Consider the following 19005-nt stretch of genomic DNA (forward strand, 5'->3'; position numbering starts at 1 on the left):
AGATTTTCCAGTCTCATCGGTGAGAATCTGTTATCATACTTTATTCTCACCAAGGAGTGCATTTCTCGCAGCTCACCGGTGAGAATTAAAAAATTCTCACCGACAGCGGTGAGAATAACAAGAGATTCTCACCACAAAAATGCTGCACGAGTTGGGGCCGCTACTTGGCTACATATTGGACGCCCTGGTGGTAGATCCCCGATGTTTTGATTTTATGAATCTTGCCAAGAATATAAAAGTAGAAACCATGACTCTTGTACATAATACTCTTGTACGTTATACGTGGAAGCAGATTAAAGTGTATTCTGTAACGAAAAATACCAAGTCCAATGTAGGCTTTGTCTGTATTCAGCGGTTATTTCTCATTCGAAAGGTACGATTACCCTCGTGATGTCGCTCACAACTGATGCGAATATATGTGATGAAGTACTTGGTAGTCTCAGCAACCTTGCCAAGTCTTTACTTCAAAACTACTGCTAACTTGAAGTAACATCTCTAGGACACCCAAGACGAACTGAGAGGATTTTTCGATGAGAAAAATCTGGATGGTGTTCCTCTAAAATTTATTTGGAAGTACACTTGTTTTACATAAGGCTTTTAAAAGTTTAGGGTCAGCAAGTAAAAATTAGGGTAAATCGAGTGACCGGAAGCACACGGTTGTTCCGTTGGCCAAGCACTGATTCAAAATGTGCAACAAGCCAATGTGCCATTACATCAAACACGATTGGAACTTGTTTAGAATAATTGGATGGTGAAGTAATGTCTTTAAAATCTTGCAAATGTAAGCTAATCTGCTTTTCTTTTTACGTTACACACTTGTCTTTATGAGTAATTTGCAATATTTAGACATTTAGCTATAGGGCACCTAACGTTTTAGAGAAATTTGAAAAATATAAAGATCCATTTTATCCCAAATTAGTTCCAATCGTGTTATCATTGGATCATTGTCTTCTTCATTGTCAGACACCAAAGTGTTTTCAATGGTAAAACTTTACATAGTCCTAATAGTAATTTTTGAAAACAGAACTTCGACTCAAATTACAAACATTCAATATTCAAGATTATCCAGATTTGTTTGTTTGATGATTCAACTTGACAAAAGCTATCGCACACCAAAACATTTATTTGTTACTTCAGTTTACATCTGTTAGTCATTTTTATAGATTTTGTTATAGGAGAGGTGGCAACAAAATTGTTCTTTCCAACAGTTAAAGGGCTCTTGAATTTTTTGCGGATGGGGGTGGATGAGAATGAATGCAAAATATAAATAAGATCATACATTTCAACTAAATACCCCTCCCGTCAATTGTGCTCGTTCCCTATTAAAGCCGGTTTATTAACTAGTACATTGAAACTGGCTTTCTTGGTTTCAGGGGTGTTTAGGGACGGAAGGATATCTATGTTCAGACTTTGGCACTATGAGGTTTACCGAACTCTCCTTGTGGACACTTTTGTCACCTTTGAGTGAAAAACTGTCTTGAGAAACAGCTTCACTGAATAAAATTGACATAATATCAAAAGCACAGGAAAGCACTACATAGTGTGCTTTATCAATCATGATTATCATATTTACATGTTTTATTAGGTCATTATGATAAGGTCAGCATTGGGCTGTTACACCTGATTACACTTTGGCGAGACAATATTTGTAGAATTTGTATCCCATTGTATCTCTTCATAACTAATGCCACCAGTAATTGTATGGTGTTCATGTTTGATTTCAGATACGCGTGACTCGCATTCTAAATACTGACGATAAATATTTTGATCTAAATTGTAGTGGTCGATGAACCATGTCGTAATGTAATTGTAAAATACATTTCCGCGATGCTATTGAAGGAAGAGAGGACGTATTCAGTTGCTAATGGCAACTCGAGTTGGAACTTTACTCAGGTGAAAAGGATAGAAATACAACCAACATGACCATGAAATGAAAGAATGTCCAGCTTTCCTGAGCAAAGACGCCAGAGTTGAAAATTTTAAACGCTTGTGAACTAACAAGATGCTAACAACACAGGAACAGTAGAAACTGGCGGCTATTATTTTTAAAAAAATAAGTACATCTCACATGAAAGTTAACAAAATTAATGACATAGCTCTCTTTGTAAATCATGCTTGCAGAAGTTTCTATTTTTATGAATTTTAATTGTAAATGTCATCTTTCGCACATGTTTAATAATGAAAGCCGTGCAAATGAAAGAAACAGTGATATGATCTTACAGATCAACAAGACGTGAACTGATGGTAGTTTGAGCGGTGCTACGACACTTTTCCTATAATTAATTCGTTTTACAGAAAGAATATCAAGATTAAGTTTTGACCTTTTACTCGACCCAGGGACGAAGTCACAGTCATGCTCAATTTATAACGGTATCCTAAACGTTTTATCTATGAAATATCCTCAGGTGCAGGATAATTCTTGCAAAATGAAAGTACAAAAGATAAAAACCTACAACGACCATTCACTACCATTTCCAGATGATTGAATCTGCTTTACAGCTGTACATCTGCCTCTACTTATCCGATTGCAATCGTGAAACGCTCATTGGATAAATGACTGTATCACTCCACGTGCCTCGGATAAGACAAATCGTGTTGCCAAATGGATATTGGTTCGGAAAAGATACATGGGTGTAATAACTTTATGTCCGCGAGTGCTAATACAGGCAGACACAGCTACAGGTATGCCGTGTATGCCTACGTATAATAACAAGGCCAAAAAAAAAAAAATAGTTTGTTTCTCATCCTAGGCATCTTGCAAAAATGGTGCGGTGACGCGGTTTTTTTTTTGCTGCTACTTTTTTTTTTATTCAACCATCAACAACAACGCGCTTACAACATGAGAATATAGGAATGCATGCAGAGATAAATGCACAGCAAATTTTTAGCATATCAACAGTGCTGCTTTTTGACTATTAGTGCAGAAAGCAGTTTTGATAGCTTTCAATGACATAGTGTACAGTTCTGAATGGAGTGTTACAGCACTGTGTGATGTTCAATGTTCTGTCTAGTTCAGTTTTGTATATCATAAGATATTTGTGTTGCTTTGGTATGATCTGAACGGTTTAATTTGTTCTTTTTTTTTCTTTTTTTTTCCTTCTCTCTTGAGATGCAAAAAAAAAAGGTTGGCGCGGCGGGACTACATTGACGCGCGCGGGGATGAGAAACAAACTTTTTTTTTTTTGGCCTAACACAGCTATCATTGTTTTAGTCTTCTGTGAATTACGATAAAAACATCCAGTAAACAGTTGTACTTGCTAAGCGTTGTCGGTCTTTCTTCAGTCACGTACCGATGAAAAATCCTTGCTACATTCAAATTAAAACATATAGTAAAATATCGGATCGTTTGACGTTGGTGAACCTATTTTATTTAAAATTTAATTCAAATATCTCATTCATGCATATGTGGTGCAATGTATAAAAGTACGGAGTTCAGACGCTCCGGTCGAAATAACAACCTTGTCTGAAATCAGTTGACTGACAGCCAAATCAGTCGAGATCAATCGACAGACAGCCAAATCAGTCGAGATCAATCGACAGACAGCCAAATCAGTTGAAATCAATCGACAGACAGCCAAATCAGTCGAGATCAATCGACAGACAGCCAAATCAGTTGAAATCAATCGACGGACAGCCAAATCAGTCGAGATCAATCGACAGATAGCCAAATCAGTTGAAATCAATCGACAGACAGTCAAATCAGTCGAGATCAATCGACAGACAGCCAAATCAGTCGAGATCAATCGACAGACAGCTAAATCAGCTGAAATCAATCGACGGACAGCCAAATCAGTTGAAATCAATCGACGGACAGACAAATCAGTCGAGATCAATCGACGGACAGCTAAATCAGTTGAGATCAATCGACAGACAGCCAAATCAGTTGAAATCAATCGACGGACAGACAAATCAGCTGAAAAGCAATATATTGGAAGTCGCTAAGTTTTTAAACAAACATTCTGCATTTTCACAGACACACATAGCCACAGACAATCACAGACAGACCCCCTCAGCCACAAACAGCCACAGACAGTCGCACACAGCCACATACAGTCACAGACAGACCCCGCCTCAGCCGCACACAGCCACACACAGGCCAAGCCTTGATGCATTGGGGTTTCAATGTCTAATATTCCATGTACTGGTTAATTCACGAAATGAATGTTATTTAGAATTTGTGCGTAGCGATTTGAATCCTGTGTCTCCCTTGACCATGCAAATTTTCGAAAAAACCAAACCCATGGTAAAAATTGAAGGACAACTTGCAAATTTTTCGAGGCATTTGCTGACTTTCACGAATACGTAGGCATTATACTACTGTGTATATCATGGCCGACCGTGTAAATCCTGGTTTGCTTGGATTAGGGACCTGTTTGTTCACTGAGAAACTCATCGGAAAAAAAACGCGTTTGTTTCCATTTCTGTTTGAAAACTCATCTCTTGTGAAAATCATCCTCATAATTAGGTAAGACGAATTTAATCATAACTTTTTAAGGTTTGGTCGTCCATATGACTGAAGTGGGCACAACATTGAGTCTTAAATAAATAACACGATTGGAACTAATTTGGATTTTCATATTTCTCAAATTTCTCAAAGTGTTAGGTGCCGTATAGCTGAATGTTGCAATACTACAAATTACTCATAGAAAAAAGTGTGTAACTTAAAAAAGAAAAGCAGATGAACTTACATTTGCAGGTTAAAACGACCTTACTTCACCATCCAATTATCCCAAATTAGTTCCAAACGTGTTAATACTAGAAATGTTAACCGAACTCCCACATCATACATTATTATATCTTGGCATGTCGTTGTTATGTAAAGGAAGTTTCATGGTTGGTCGATGAGTCTACTTCCACTCATGTTATGTCCATGCGATTCTTAATCCTGACATTGTCAATGTGATAAGAGAGGCTAAATATTAGGAAAAGTGACGTCATTTTGAAATTCTCATGGAGTTATTAAATACGTTTATTGTTCGTCGGATTTTCTTAGCAGGACAAAAGAGGCGGTGAGCAACTTGAAAACGTTACGAGCGTTGATTGATTTTCATAATCTCAATACATCTTCTTAATCATTTTTTGATTTGACTATAGACTACCACAAGCTATATACACGACACATCAAAGCAATGACACCAGACTGTCAGATTATTCCAGCAGCTGTATAATTAAGCAATCCTTTATGAGATCGTTCCTGCAGATCTATCAAATCATCGAACGAGTTGATATTTGAAAGAAATGTGAAAGCTGTTTCGAAATGCGAAAGGATTACGTCAAGAATCCAAATAACATCATAAATATAACACATTTGAATTTATCGTCGCCTACAATCGAGACATACGGGCTAGTGTCAGCTTCAAATGAATTACTGTAACTGCATCTCATCTGCCGACCTTGGCGCTAGTTGGGAAACTGATGTTGTGGTCGGTAAAACAGGTGTTATGATCGGGTAAAACTGATGTTGAGATCGGTAAACTGATGTTGTGAAACTGATGATGCGATCGGATAAAACTGATGCTGTGACCGGTTAAAACTGATTTTGTGATCGGTTAAGGTAGAACGCACCTCGGGGACAGAAACTAACGCACCTCGGGGACAGAAACTCGGGCCTTCAAATTTTATCAATTTTCTCCAGACCTACCTCTTGTTGGGGCTCATTTTGAAGCTCTCGACGAAAGAAAGTTTTTATGGTCTTAGTTTTTCGAAAATCGAAAAATTTATTTTTTCCCATAGAGTTAACACAGGGATGGCGGCCATTTTGAATTTCAAATATCGAGAAATCGCAAGTTATTTGTCTCTCTAGTACCAAAGTTTGCACGGTGACCCCTGATTTTTATTCTTGCTTTGGTAAGAGAATGGTTGAAAGTTTCACTGAGGAAAGTTTGAGCAAAAGTTTAAGTCTTTCACTTTTGAGGTGCATATTACCACAGAGAAACATATAGACAGAGTGGCAACACTTGCATGCCTTTTGTTCCATGGTCGTCTCGGTAGACTATTGGCTTTTCATATTAAAATGAGCTTCAAAGGTGTTAAACTTTTTGGAGGCTTTGTTTGTGGTTGATAATTACACGAGATTATGCGAAAAATACGACGAGATGGCATCGTACTGCCAGTCGCGTAGCAACCATAGTTACTTCGTGAGCTCTCAGGCCAGAAACACTGCTTCACGCCAATCAAAACATAACACGCCAGCAGTTTCATAAACATATCCTTCCTTGACGCACGTGTAAAAGACGGTATGACTGACCGTAAACCATTGAGTAAAACCAGAGAGTATCGATAAAAGACTTTCAAATTTGGTTCAAATACACTCATTATATATTCATAAAAATATGAGAGGAATTTTTAAAACGGTAAAACTCATTTTCCTGAAGCTAAAAACACTCCCGTTTTCGCCAGCACGTCAATTCTGCTCAGCACCACACGACAACAACAACACAAACTTTGCCGAACATACTTTCGCTTAACAATTGGCGAAAATCCGAAAATTACCGAAGGATTCATGGTCGGCACTCTTCGGAAAAGAGAGGCGAGAGCAACCAGAGGCGAGGCGAACATGGATTGGTTACGTAACCGCCTCACGCCTTAAACAATACCCGTTGCCACTCTATCTATCTTTCTCTATGATATTACCTTGAAGTGATAGTAGTCTTGGTTTTGGTTCATGCTTGGTGAGTAATGTTGTTAAATTTTCAATATTCAATAACATTCAATTCTTTTATCATAACGGATATTCTTAATTCATTTCCTTTATTTTGACAATCGCGTTGTGTATCACAATTGCATGCAATTTTCTTGTCCGCATTGAAGAACATGCTGGATAACTTACAAAAACAAAGAAGTTGGCTGTATTTGTGGCTCTGCTTGTGTTGCAGCATGATAATACGTTACAGAATTAAACCAGTTTCTTTACACCTTGACTAATAAATATCATTATCCCAATGCCTATTATAGGCCTCGGTCATTTTATTTTGGAAGCCCGTCTAATCGTTTAATTTATACGTTTGGTAGTAATATTCGATTTCGATTCACAAGTTTTGACAAACAGTGTAGTGACATCATGGGCTAGAGGAGTGGGCTAGAGCAGTGGACACACGATCACAGGATGGCGAGTCCGAGCCCCGGCATGGCTATGGTGTTGTGTCCTTCAGCAAGGCACTTTATTCCTCATTGCTTCTCCCCACCCAGGAGTGATGGGTACCTGGTAGGACAGTGGTTGTAATGTGTGCGTTTAGCTCTGCTGCGCTTATTGGCTGCACATGTGAGCTGTAGTTTGCTCCCCAGGGAGTTGAGTGGTATCATACTATAGGTCCAGTGACCAGGGGTAATAATAATTGTAAAGCGCCTTGAGCACATGTATTTGTGGATATGTGCGCTATATAAGAACCCAATATTATTATTATTATTATTATTATTATTATTATTATTAGATTTGATAAAAAGAGCGTATCTTTCTTTTAGTCATCACTCTATTCCTCTTTGATATTCTTTAATATATAGACGATGTAAAATAACATCAGAATTAGGCTGTTTCATTTTCCGTAATTTGTTCACTTCTTAAATGAGACTTGGCTCCCTCAGTAAATGTGTCTATTAGGATAACGATTACAAAGTTCAAGATGAAGGGTTGGTCATTGGTAAGAATTCTGTCTTAAATTCATTAGAGGCTGGGCAGTAAGAAGTACAGCGCTAAGGAGCGGGAATCGTGACGTACGTATAGGTTTACGTGACAGCCAGAATTCGTGACGTAGGTAGATTACATTTCGAATTCGTGGCAAATGGTATTTTGTTATCAGGGTATCGAGTAACAAAACTCATTAAAGTGGCATAGTCTGTTCTGTTGCTCAGTTTTCTCTTTCACTATCAGATATGTCCTATCTAATAGGTACTCTTCCGTTTTATATATCAACATAGAATCTCTGATGCAAAAATTGGGGGTAGTTCTTCACTTAACTGATCACTGACTATTCGACTGTTCTTGTAAACACTAAGTCTTGCTTTGTAGACACAGGCGCTTGGCACATTGCTGGGATAATCATCGTATTTAATACGTAGAATGTCTATATACGACTTGTTTATTCAATAAAAGAATCACTGTACGTGATATTAGTGTAGGCCTATAGGCATACATGTTGACTGGCATTATACACGAATGGCTATGGCTACCTGGCTCGGGCCCGGCGAACGCACTGCATAATCATCAATGTGTAGAATGTCTACATGACTTGATTATTTAATAAAGAATAACGGTACGTGATATTACTGTACATGTGAGCTAGCTTAACCGAGCGGCTGTAGAGCTCTGCACGGCTTGGGCCCGGCTTGGGCCCGTTGTCCACCGCTGCACAGACAGGATAATACGATTATTATCCCAGCAATAAAGCGCCTGTGTTTGTAGATGAAGGACGCGAGAAACGGGCACGTACGGCAGCCATTGTTCTACATGACACTTAAAAATTGATACAGATTTTCTTCACAATTGTTCTCTCAAGGAAGTTCACGGGCTGTGAAGAACCATATTTAGTAGAAGGGCCGGCATAACATCTGTGGTCTCCCTGTATTTGCTAGATGCGGACAATTATGTCCTTGTATTAGACTGGAGTTCAACTTGCTGAAAACGAATTGTTAAAAGTATTAGTAGAAATGGTGCTATCTCAATGTATATAGACTTTAGTCGTTTGTCGATTGCCCTTTAATGCTTGGCACCACTCTATCGAAAAGAAACGTGCAATACAGTCCTTTTAAGGACACAGTTCGAAGGGTGTCCTAAAGCTGGCCATGGAAAATGAACAGATGACATGCGCAATGAACACCCCATTTACGATAGAGGGATATCCGACTTGAAAATAGTGGTGATTGACGATATGACGTCTGTAAAGAGGGATGCCCGACGTAGAAGTCGATCTTGGTGGACTGTTCCATTCTTGAGAGGGTATCTAACATCAATATTTGGCATATTATCACCTGTAAACAGGCAGAAAAGTTGTTCCAGGTTTCTGAATCCCAGCAGAATGCTATTAAGTTACTTTAGGCTGCGTTCACAAAAAACAGTGAGGGGGGGGGGGGGCGTTGGAGGAATTCAGGGGGAAGCGAAAATTTTTGGGGTAGTAGAGGGGGAATTTGAAAGTTTTGCTCTGCCCATGGGAGACCTGAAAATTTTTGGCACCTTATTTACGATTCCAAGGTTTGATGGGTAATTCAATGAAAATTTAATTAACACAATTGGAACTAATTTGGGATAATTGGATGGTGAAGTAATGTCGGTTTAATCTGCAAATGTTATCTCTTCTGCGTTTCTTTTTATATTACACACTTGTTTTTATTAGTAGTATGCGATATTGCAACATTCAGCTATCACTTTTGAGAATTTTGCAAAATATGAAAATCCAATTATCCCAAATTAGTTCCAATCGTGTTAATTACATTTTAATGTCATCCAATTGTTCTAATGTTAGTAATAAATAATTAAACAAGATCTAAAACCATTTGTCGCATTTCATCATTTTGTCTCAAAAAAATCTAAAAGTGTATGAATTTTCGTAAAAAAACCAAACAAGTAGGCCCAGTATCGGGGCAGAAGCTGCAACTGTTGATGATTTTTGCAATATTTGTATGCAATATATCAAATACAGTTTCTTGCTGTCTCCCTACAGCGTGCTGAAACACACAGTATTCAGTTTTTCGACAAAAGCCTGCATATATAAATATTGCGTGATAATTGAATTAGAGTCCAGGCTGAAAGTCATTTGTCGATGATACAGATGCGGGGTACATAATCACAGGCTGCGATGGCAAGCTGAATACTGGACAGTTCGACACGCTGTAGGAAGTAGAACAAGAATGCAATTGTATAAACTGAACAAAATTATTGTCAAAATTATCAAAATTAATACAGCTACTGCCCAGCTACTGCCTACGGGTAGTGTCACTGTCACTGCACTATCCCGGCAGTGACAAGGATAGCTATGACTATGAAGTAGCTGAAGAAGAGTTCGGGTCATGTGACGGCTCATGACAGTGAAACATACTTTAAACAAGATCAGGCCAGAAAGCAACACATAGAAGACCAGGAGACTTGAAAGTTATCAGGGATTTTTGAATTCTTGCATATGAGAATAATCAAATATTAAAGAAAACAGACCGGGGTCACCATGCTTGATTTTCTAAATTTTAACATTCTCATCGTATAATAACGCAAAAGTCAAACTTTGCACAGTAAAGACCCTGATTTTCATGAAAAATGTGACTAAATTGAATTATTTTAAATTTACAATATTTAACATAATTACACAAAAACTTTCGGAGATTAAAACGTTTATTTGATATAACCTCCCAGTATTGTCAACTTCGTAAAACTTATAAGTAGCATCCAATGTAGCCAGGAATTCAAAATTTGCATATTCTCTCATGATCATTATTTTTTTGCTCTTTAGCAGGTGCCATGTTCGCGTGGCCAGCTCGAGTTGGATTAATTCAAGTCGGCTTTGACTGATAAATCAAAAAAGATCACTGATGTGTTTAAAAATTAAATAATTTAAAAATTTGCCTTACGTATATGGCTCTACAAACTGCTAATAACAGGTAGTGTTGAACATCTGCGAGCAGAACTGCCCAATACATGTTTATTTTTTCTTTGCCTGCATCCCTAATAAATATGCAGCTATATGATAATTGAGGGACTTGAAAATTTTTGATCATATAGACGGGGGGACTTGAAAATTTTTGAGGGTATTGAGAGGATCTGGGTAAAAAAGCAATGTCTCAAGCCCCCTTAACCATTATTTGTGAACGCAGCCTTATTTGCACATGATGTTTTGTCTGATGAGTGTTCTGTCTCCATCGTGTGACTTTGGAATTCTGCAGGTGTTGTATGAATATTTACAAATATAGTGACCCCTTGTAGAGCGTCACAGTCGCCGCTCAACATCTATTCTCTCGCCACCTGTCGAAAAACAATACGTGGGAAAATCCAACATAGAATGTTGCCTTCGATCTGGTTGCCTTCGATTTGGTAGCCTTTGATAAATCATCAGACGAAAGGCAACTACATCATGTCACCATTCGATTGAATTTCCAAATCACCACAACCCGCAGATCACACAATTGCCAACCTAAATCCGTATCGTTTATCACAAGTGATGATTTTCATTCTCCTTCGGTCATCGGACCGACTAAGCAGTTTTCTAAACTATTAGACCTTACAGTAAGCGTTCTTTGCTAAATATCACATGACATCATTCTCTTACCAAACGTTCTGAAGACATAAATGTAATGCAAAGACATGGGTAGATACTAAATATTGCGTTATCACCGAGTCACCACATAGTATATATTGACTACCAGTTTGTATGTATGTATGTATGTATGTATGTATGTATGTATGTATGTATGTATGTATGTATGTATGTATGTATGTATGTATGTATGTATGTATGTATGTATGTATGTATGTATGTATGTATGTATGTGTGTGTGTGTGTGTGTGCGTGCGTGCGTGCGTGCGTGCGTGTGTGTGTGTGTATGTATGTGTGTGTATGTGTGTGTATGTATGTATGTATGTATGTATGTATGTATGTATGTATGTATGTATGTATGTATGTATGTATGTATGTATGTATGTATGTATGTATGTATGTGTGTGTGTGTATGTGTACAAACACAAGGAAAAAGTCATGGCCTTTTTTGGAAGCAAAGAATTTGATTGAATTACAGTGTAGTTAAATCATATTCTACCGTACGCTACCTAATACGAAACGCCCTACACACGAATATCCACGACAGATAATAATGAATTTAATACTGACTCACTGACGCTGTATTTTGCATACTGAACACTTATTTATTCACTTCTAATAAATGGATATTACTATATAGTGCTGCAAACAATCACAATAGAGTTCACACAATAGTCTTAGTTGATTATCAGCATTTCAATTTGATTGCTTTTGCTGTGTAAATGATCCTTTTTTTTCTTTTGTTTTCTTTCAGAACACATTTACCAAGGGAGTGTAGTCATTTGATGTGGTGGGCTGAAAGTGATCAAACTACGCCCTCTACAATCTTCAGTGGAGTCAGAACTAGCATGACAATATGATAAACGCAAGGGGCGGTCTAAGTGGTCGAGTAAGAAGGAAAAGCAAAAGGGCAGTTGACTTTCACCGGGACGCTCATACTCACAGAGTCACAGCAGAAGTCAGGTTTCCGGATTTGAAACCTGGTTTTAATAAACCTGCGTGCTGTGCAGTTCTGATTGGATTACTCATCTTTGCCGGGGGTCTTGGAATGACCGTCATGGGCTATTACGCAGATGAACTTTCTGACAAAACAATCGTCAACGGCAACACAGTTGAAGTTGTTAGAGACTCAGTTAGATATGATCATTTGTATAATTTTCGAATAGTTGGCCCAATCATAATGGGCTGTGGTATTTTCACAATTTTGTGCGCTTGTGTCGTACTACAAGAAGCAAGAGAAAAGAAAAAACTTGCGAACATCAAAAGAGCCAATCCAATCGCGAACAATCCAAATTATAGCATAAAGCCTTTTCAGAAGACGAAAACCGAGTGTTTGGAAGTAGTCCCAAGCACATCTGGAATAGCAAAAGGGTATCTTCATCCAGGTCAGTTCAATAGAAGCGAGGCGAGTATACGAAGTGACAGTATTGCAGTTACAGGACATTCTATTCCAAGTTTGTTGGTTCCAGACGAAACAGGGTTGGCTTACTCTAGAACATTAGGCGAAGGCCAAGACCTTTCATTGAGTGAAAAATTGGCAATAAGTCAAGAAAGATTTAAAGTTCCAAGCTCCCCGATGATTTTAATTCACCGGTCAAGTATGGCTGATCTAGATAGACTGCCATCGATAAACGACAGCAAATCATTTACATATTGTAATGACGGTTACCAGGCAACCGGAAGTGATCATTCCAGGAAGGCTAACGCTGACTCTCTCTCTGACGCATCAGTACAGTGCATGTCAAGCACGGATTCTGACAGCCATGGTAGTTTTTCGGACAGTCGAGAAAGTAGTAGTGGAGACGATGATCGAGGTAGACGGGCGCCCTCATATGGACGGAAACAAAATGATAAATCATCGAAGAGTAGAGAATATTCCGAAAAACCAAATCTGCTGCAAGCGACTCTAACTACGACTAGAAGACTTTCAATCACGAGTATGCTGAGTGCAAGTACTATAGATTCTGTGGATGAAGAAATTCTTTTAAAAGCAACAATGATGATGGAGGATGTTACTACTCAGACTGTTACCATACCAACTAATAAAGATTACGCTGGAGCATTTCCAAAGAAGTCTACTAGACAAAATAACAACGAACATTCTGATGGAAAAGCCAAGCAAATCAGATCTATGTCAATACCACAAAATGACAAGGAGGGAAATATTGATTACCCGGTCATTTACGTCAATGCTGACGATGATCAGCTACCCACAACACAAGGGATACCGACGGACAATGCACAAAACGGTACATCCTATGATGATAATGCAGCGTTCGGAAAAGTTCCTGAAATAAAAAATACCTCCCATAATCACACTGTCCCAGTTAATTTATCAACAAATAGTGTTTCGGGGAACCGTAAAAGGAGTAGAAGGCGGGCAAAAAGTGGCTCCCCGCGCCTTCTTGTGCGCCAGAAGAAACATTTTGATGTTTCGTCTTCAGATTCTGAAAACGACGCTTCAACGTGTAATCCAGTTTATAGAAGGCGACTACGGGAGTTGGAATACAATGGTAATGCGCATGCTGGGTCCAGTGAATTTGAAATGACAACATTTCAAAACAGAGACTGTGGAAGAGACAAACACTATTCGATGCCAACACAAGACTCAGAATATGATGTGGAAATCGTGACAGAAGTCTCTTCGCCGAATCATGTAAACGACTTACCGATTTGTCGATCGCCTGTGAGGACCCGCCCAAGTTTAGATTATTCTGAAAGTGTGCAGGAAGTCACACTTTAATTCTAACAGCGGACGGCAATTATTTTAGCTTCATTTTTAATGAACTTAAATATACTGATTACTTTTAAATATGTCGGGTTAATGAGCATTGTAGGGAGATGCCCTATTCTAAGGAAATAGAGGTAGAAGGCGTGCTTGTTTGACATACAGTGCTATTAATGACTATACTAACACGTGTACTCTTACACACATATTACAAAAACAGCAAATATTTAGTAACAATAGTAACATATTGCAAAATCCTGGTAGAATCGCATTCTACTCAAGAATATGAAGCAGTAGAGATACCCATATATTGCAGTAAGTTTAACACTACAACATTTAGCGTAAACCTGAAAAAACGACGGGTATCAGTCAAATAACTTTCTTTAAAATTTGACAACTCTTTTTGTTGTTGAGCAACTGAAGCGAAGTAGTTCATTCATCGTTTAACCCTTTCGCCACCATGGTTTGGTCCAAACCCATTGTTATCAATGGTAAGTGTGGACCTGTTTACAGGGAATTGGGGGTGAACAGGTTAAATGCCATGGTGATTTCATAAGCAAGATTCACAGCAGTATTTAAATAATTAACCGGTTGCAATAACGCTGATCGCAAATGACGTCATGTTCTCTCTCGTTAATATGCATAAATAAATATTTGTCGGCATTTTCCGCATAAACGATGACAATACAACCTGCTGGTGTTACAATGACAACTTAAAGTCACACTTATTTGTATGAATTTACATTTGTATGGCTTAGACTACCAGCTGCAACAATAACCGCGCATGCAACAGCAAAGTTTGCAGCTATATTTAGTAACAAACCTGAAATCGCGATCAACGCTATTTCTAAATTTTGCTCCGCTGTTAGTCTGCGCTTTATAGTCGTGTATAACTCAAACCATTTCATGAGAGCAACAGCAAGCTGAACAGCAATAGTGTAGCATAAGTATTTCTCAGCGTGTAACAGTACAGAGTCAAGGCTGGTCCTATTGGCTCAGAGAGAGAGAGAGAGAGAGAGAGAGAGAGAGAGAGAGAGAGAGAGAGAACGCCCCGGTCAAGTTGATGAAAATCAATTCTGCGTTCTGGAGGCAGTCACAAAACATCGTGGTTTGCTATAGGTATAGGTTGTCACACACTGTGTCTAGGTTGTCACGTACTGTGTCTATTGTTATTTTCATAGAATTCTGTAAAAGTTTACATCGATCTACGTCTCATATGTTAGAGCTCGGAAATATTACGATCTTCACATTCCAATATTTGCATTTTGATTTTCTATTTAAACTTGTCGATTATTAAGCAGAACTGATTACTTTGGCTTTTCAATGTACTTCAAGCCAGGGAGATAACCTTTTTCGGGATACGTCTATGTATACTAGCAATCAGCACTTACAAAAAACAATTTTGATCAATTTTTTATTGAAAACAATTGACAATTCCTATATTGGAGGAATTTTAAGATGAGCGAATACAGTTTTAAATCTAACTTAATTTAGAGAACAAGTGATGGTCATGTGTTTTCAAATCTTTTATCATATATGTTCTTATCGTATGATGGTGGAAAGTCGACATTTTTGTAAACAACAACATAGGCAATATTATGACAACTTTACAATGTTACATTGAGAATTGATGTACTTAACTTTATAGTCGGCTGGAAGTAAAATGTATCATGTGAATGTGATGGCGCTCTGCTTGTCTTTGCCTTTTATATGAGTCTCCGTGTTCTTGTCGAGACACTACCGTGGACGAAAACGACCATTCTCTGCGCTGTGTGAAATTTATCCCCGCGCTCTTGGAAATTCTCCGCGCTGTTTGACATTTCTCTCTACTGTTTAAAATTTCTCCGCACTGTTTCAAATTTCTCTGCTAGGACACAATTCTCCGCACGGTTTCAAATTTCTGTCTACTGTTTGTTCTCCGCGCTATTCACTTCTGTGACTATAAAGGAAAATGAGGGCACACATCGGCTCTACCAAGTTTGTTTAATATTCCGATATGGTGAATAAAAGGATAATTGCAGTTATGTTGTGTGGAATACATGGCGAGACACCAGTGCAAAGATGGTGCTTTAACCCTTATTGTAATATTCAGAATGGCCAAGTGGAAAGGCATACACCCATACATACAGTAACGGGAGCTAACACGAGGATGACTAAGCACTGACTGTCCGATTTATTCATTCTCTTTTAAATACACAAAATACAGATGCAGGTGCAAAATACACAGGTGCAGTGCCATTACTAGATGCAATAAATTAACATGTATAGAATGTACAGTCATCTGGGTCCCCGGTAAACCCGTTTGTTGATTGAGTGATGCGTCTTAACGGTGTTTCGGAGCAGAAAATGGGGTTCCTTCTTCAGTTGCTCTGTTGTTTTGTATCCCCTCCGCTTGGTTGTGTGATAAAGTCATCTTCGTCCTCGAGGAGGAGAAGCCAGATTCGTTATTGAGAGAGTTAGCCACTATTGACTGACTCTATAGTGAGCGATCCGGTGTTATATTAAAATTAACATCACCCAGCGTCGACCGGAGTTTCTGGACGCTACGGGTTTTTGTTTCAGGGCATACTTTGAGCGTTGCTAGTGCTCGTTATGTTAACAGTAAATGTTGTACTAATCTGACAACGATTAGTTTGCTTTAGGCATTTAAATCGATTATCCGAACTTTTGGTTTTGTGTCTATTTTTCATGGACTCTGTTATAGATTTCGGGTTGATATTGGTGCATGCTTTCCGGTGTTTGAAAAGCATGTTGTGAAGGGCTGTTTCGAGAAATACATAATCTTATTTCTCTGTGTTTAGCCATTCCCAGGTTTCATGGTTCTGTTAACAATATTTGCTGTAAACGGCCTTTTAAATCAGTTTGGTTTGAGGAGTGTATTGGTTTATTTAATTCCAGCCGCCAACTTGTATTAGTTATAATGGCAGCTTTCTCAGTTTTTGATTTTCTTTGCCGAATGAGTTTTTTGTTTTGCTCAGCAATCTTTTTAGTTTGGTTGATTGTAGTACCAATTAGATGATAGATTGTACCTTGGTTTTATACGATAAGTTGTGGCAGATAATGAAGACAAGTTAAGCAAAAAAAAAAAAAAAAAAAAAAAAAAAAAAAAAAATCGCGGAGTCCCTATTGTTTAACCGCTATCGTGAAACCTATTAACATGTAAAGAGTGTATATCTCAATAATTCTGACCCTGGTTCACTCCAATGTTATCTCAAACCATTGCATATCTTCGATTACTTCGCATTCCATTTTTAATGACATTGTCACATGACCTACGGAGACGTAGCTTGAGATAAGGAAAGTCTTTCATACAATATGATGAGTGTGATTTTTACCTGGTCTAGATTCTTTTTTCACGACTTTTAAATTACAGTATAGTATCTGGACTGCATCTAGCTTCAACAAGTAAACGCTTCCCCGTGCCGTTTGAAGACATGCCATCGGATAACTGTTTATTCAACCCTTAAAATTACTACAGCGAACGAAAAAAGGGCAGGTGATCACCACCAGATCTCCAAGTTATTTGTAGAAAAATATCAAATAATTGATCGAAATTATTTGTTGAAATAAATTTGCACGTAGTAATCTCCTGTGTCTCAATGGTGTCGGGTTTACGTTATGTGGGTGGAGGGACGGTGGTTAACCATATGTGGCATGGTGATTGAAGTGCTTCGTCGATATCAACTCATAATAACCACAGGGTTTCCATTTCGCTCATGTCAGTGTGTGCTTCGGTCATAATAATGAGCTGAGAGCGTTCCGGACTGTAACCTTCGCAAAGTCATCGACTAAAATGTGACAAGCATGACTGGGACATCCATTAGAACAGTGTTCCAATCATTTCAAATCGTAAAGTCAAACGATCATACACACAGCTCATGGCCTGCATTTTGCAACACTAACTCCTATAGACATTCTCACAAGGATGCGATTTTTGACAAGAACACAGCTTTCTTAGAAGGCGGAGCTAGCAGACACTGACCTGACGACAATTGTCCCCGAGACCATGTTTGTCAAGATTGCTCCTTCCACGGTCCCTCTATGACGTGCTCCTTCTAAAGGTCGGTTCACACGTTTCCGGTTGGTGGAGGGACTGTGGCTTGCCCTGGGGGTTGAATACAAGTACAACGCGATGTCTCACAATGCGAACATAAAGGGTTCGGCGGGCGATATTTCCAAACTGTCCCAAAGCTTCGAGATTGTATAATGAGCTAAACATGAAACAATTAGAAAGAGAACTTCCAATTAAATTCATACATACAGGAAGACAATAAAATGGATGATGCACTGGACAATACACTGTACATACACGTAGTCTAGAGTTTCTCAGTGGTTTTGGTATGGCAAAGTATTCCTGCAGATGTGCAGCTGGCTCGGAAGGTTACATCTGATTGGTCGATTGTCATTATTCACAGCAACTTAGGGAGTATAGTGTGTATAATTCGATGATTCAGCCAATCTTCGATAACAGCTAGTATTGGGGTACGGAAACTAGTGAGAGGTTCTAGACCAGATACACTTGACAATGACACTATGTCACGTAACAAGCTAAAGTGTTAGGTAATGTTGCGAGTGTGGTAATTCATAAAGCAGTAGTCTTTGAGCAATAAGTCGAGTTGCAAATTCAACAATTCTTACTTTGCCAACAATTCACCCCTGTTTGATGTATTTTCTTTTGTATCGTAGCCTAGCTTAACTGTGTTCGTTGCTGGCACAGAGTAACAAAAATCCTGTCAAGCAATTTGAACTCTGAACAATCACTACAACAATCTTTCCACAATTAATTGATGGGCACCATCTACATATAAGACTGCTAAAATGTCAATATTATTTTTCCATTTGCAAATATAGAGGATGATGGGATAGCATTGAGCAGCCCAGATTACAATATTACCTTATCTGTAATGCCTGCTATTATTTGGGTAATCAGAAGTCAGTTCAGGTTTCATACTAGTAATTCATGATATGCCATTCTTTGACAGCTATGTAAACTTTGTGGTGCAAGCTATTTTTTTAATTTGCAGAGTACTTCAAAATTAGTTT

At 38.4% G+C, this 19005-nt stretch overlaps 1 protein-coding gene across 1 annotated transcript in view; it reads left to right on the plus strand.

Annotated features, from left to right (window-relative positions):
* LOC139132408 (uncharacterized) overlaps positions 1-15644 on the plus strand; it is a 32201-nt gene extending 16557 nt beyond the window's left edge. Inside the window, exon 2 of the mRNA XM_070698753.1 lies at positions 11989-15644. Within this exon, the coding sequence (XP_070554854.1) occupies positions 12091-13977 (1887 nt within the window). The 5' untranslated portion in view covers positions 11989-12090 and the 3' untranslated portion in view covers positions 13978-15644. The remainder of the gene's footprint in view (positions 1-11988) is intronic.
* The last annotated feature ends 3361 nt before the right edge of the window (positions 15645-19005 follow it).

The sequence above is a fragment of the Ptychodera flava genome, chromosome 5 (genome assembly GCF_041260155.1).
Source record: "Ptychodera flava strain L36383 chromosome 5, AS_Pfla_20210202, whole genome shotgun sequence".
Taxonomy (NCBI): domain Eukaryota; kingdom Metazoa; phylum Hemichordata; class Enteropneusta; family Ptychoderidae; genus Ptychodera; species Ptychodera flava.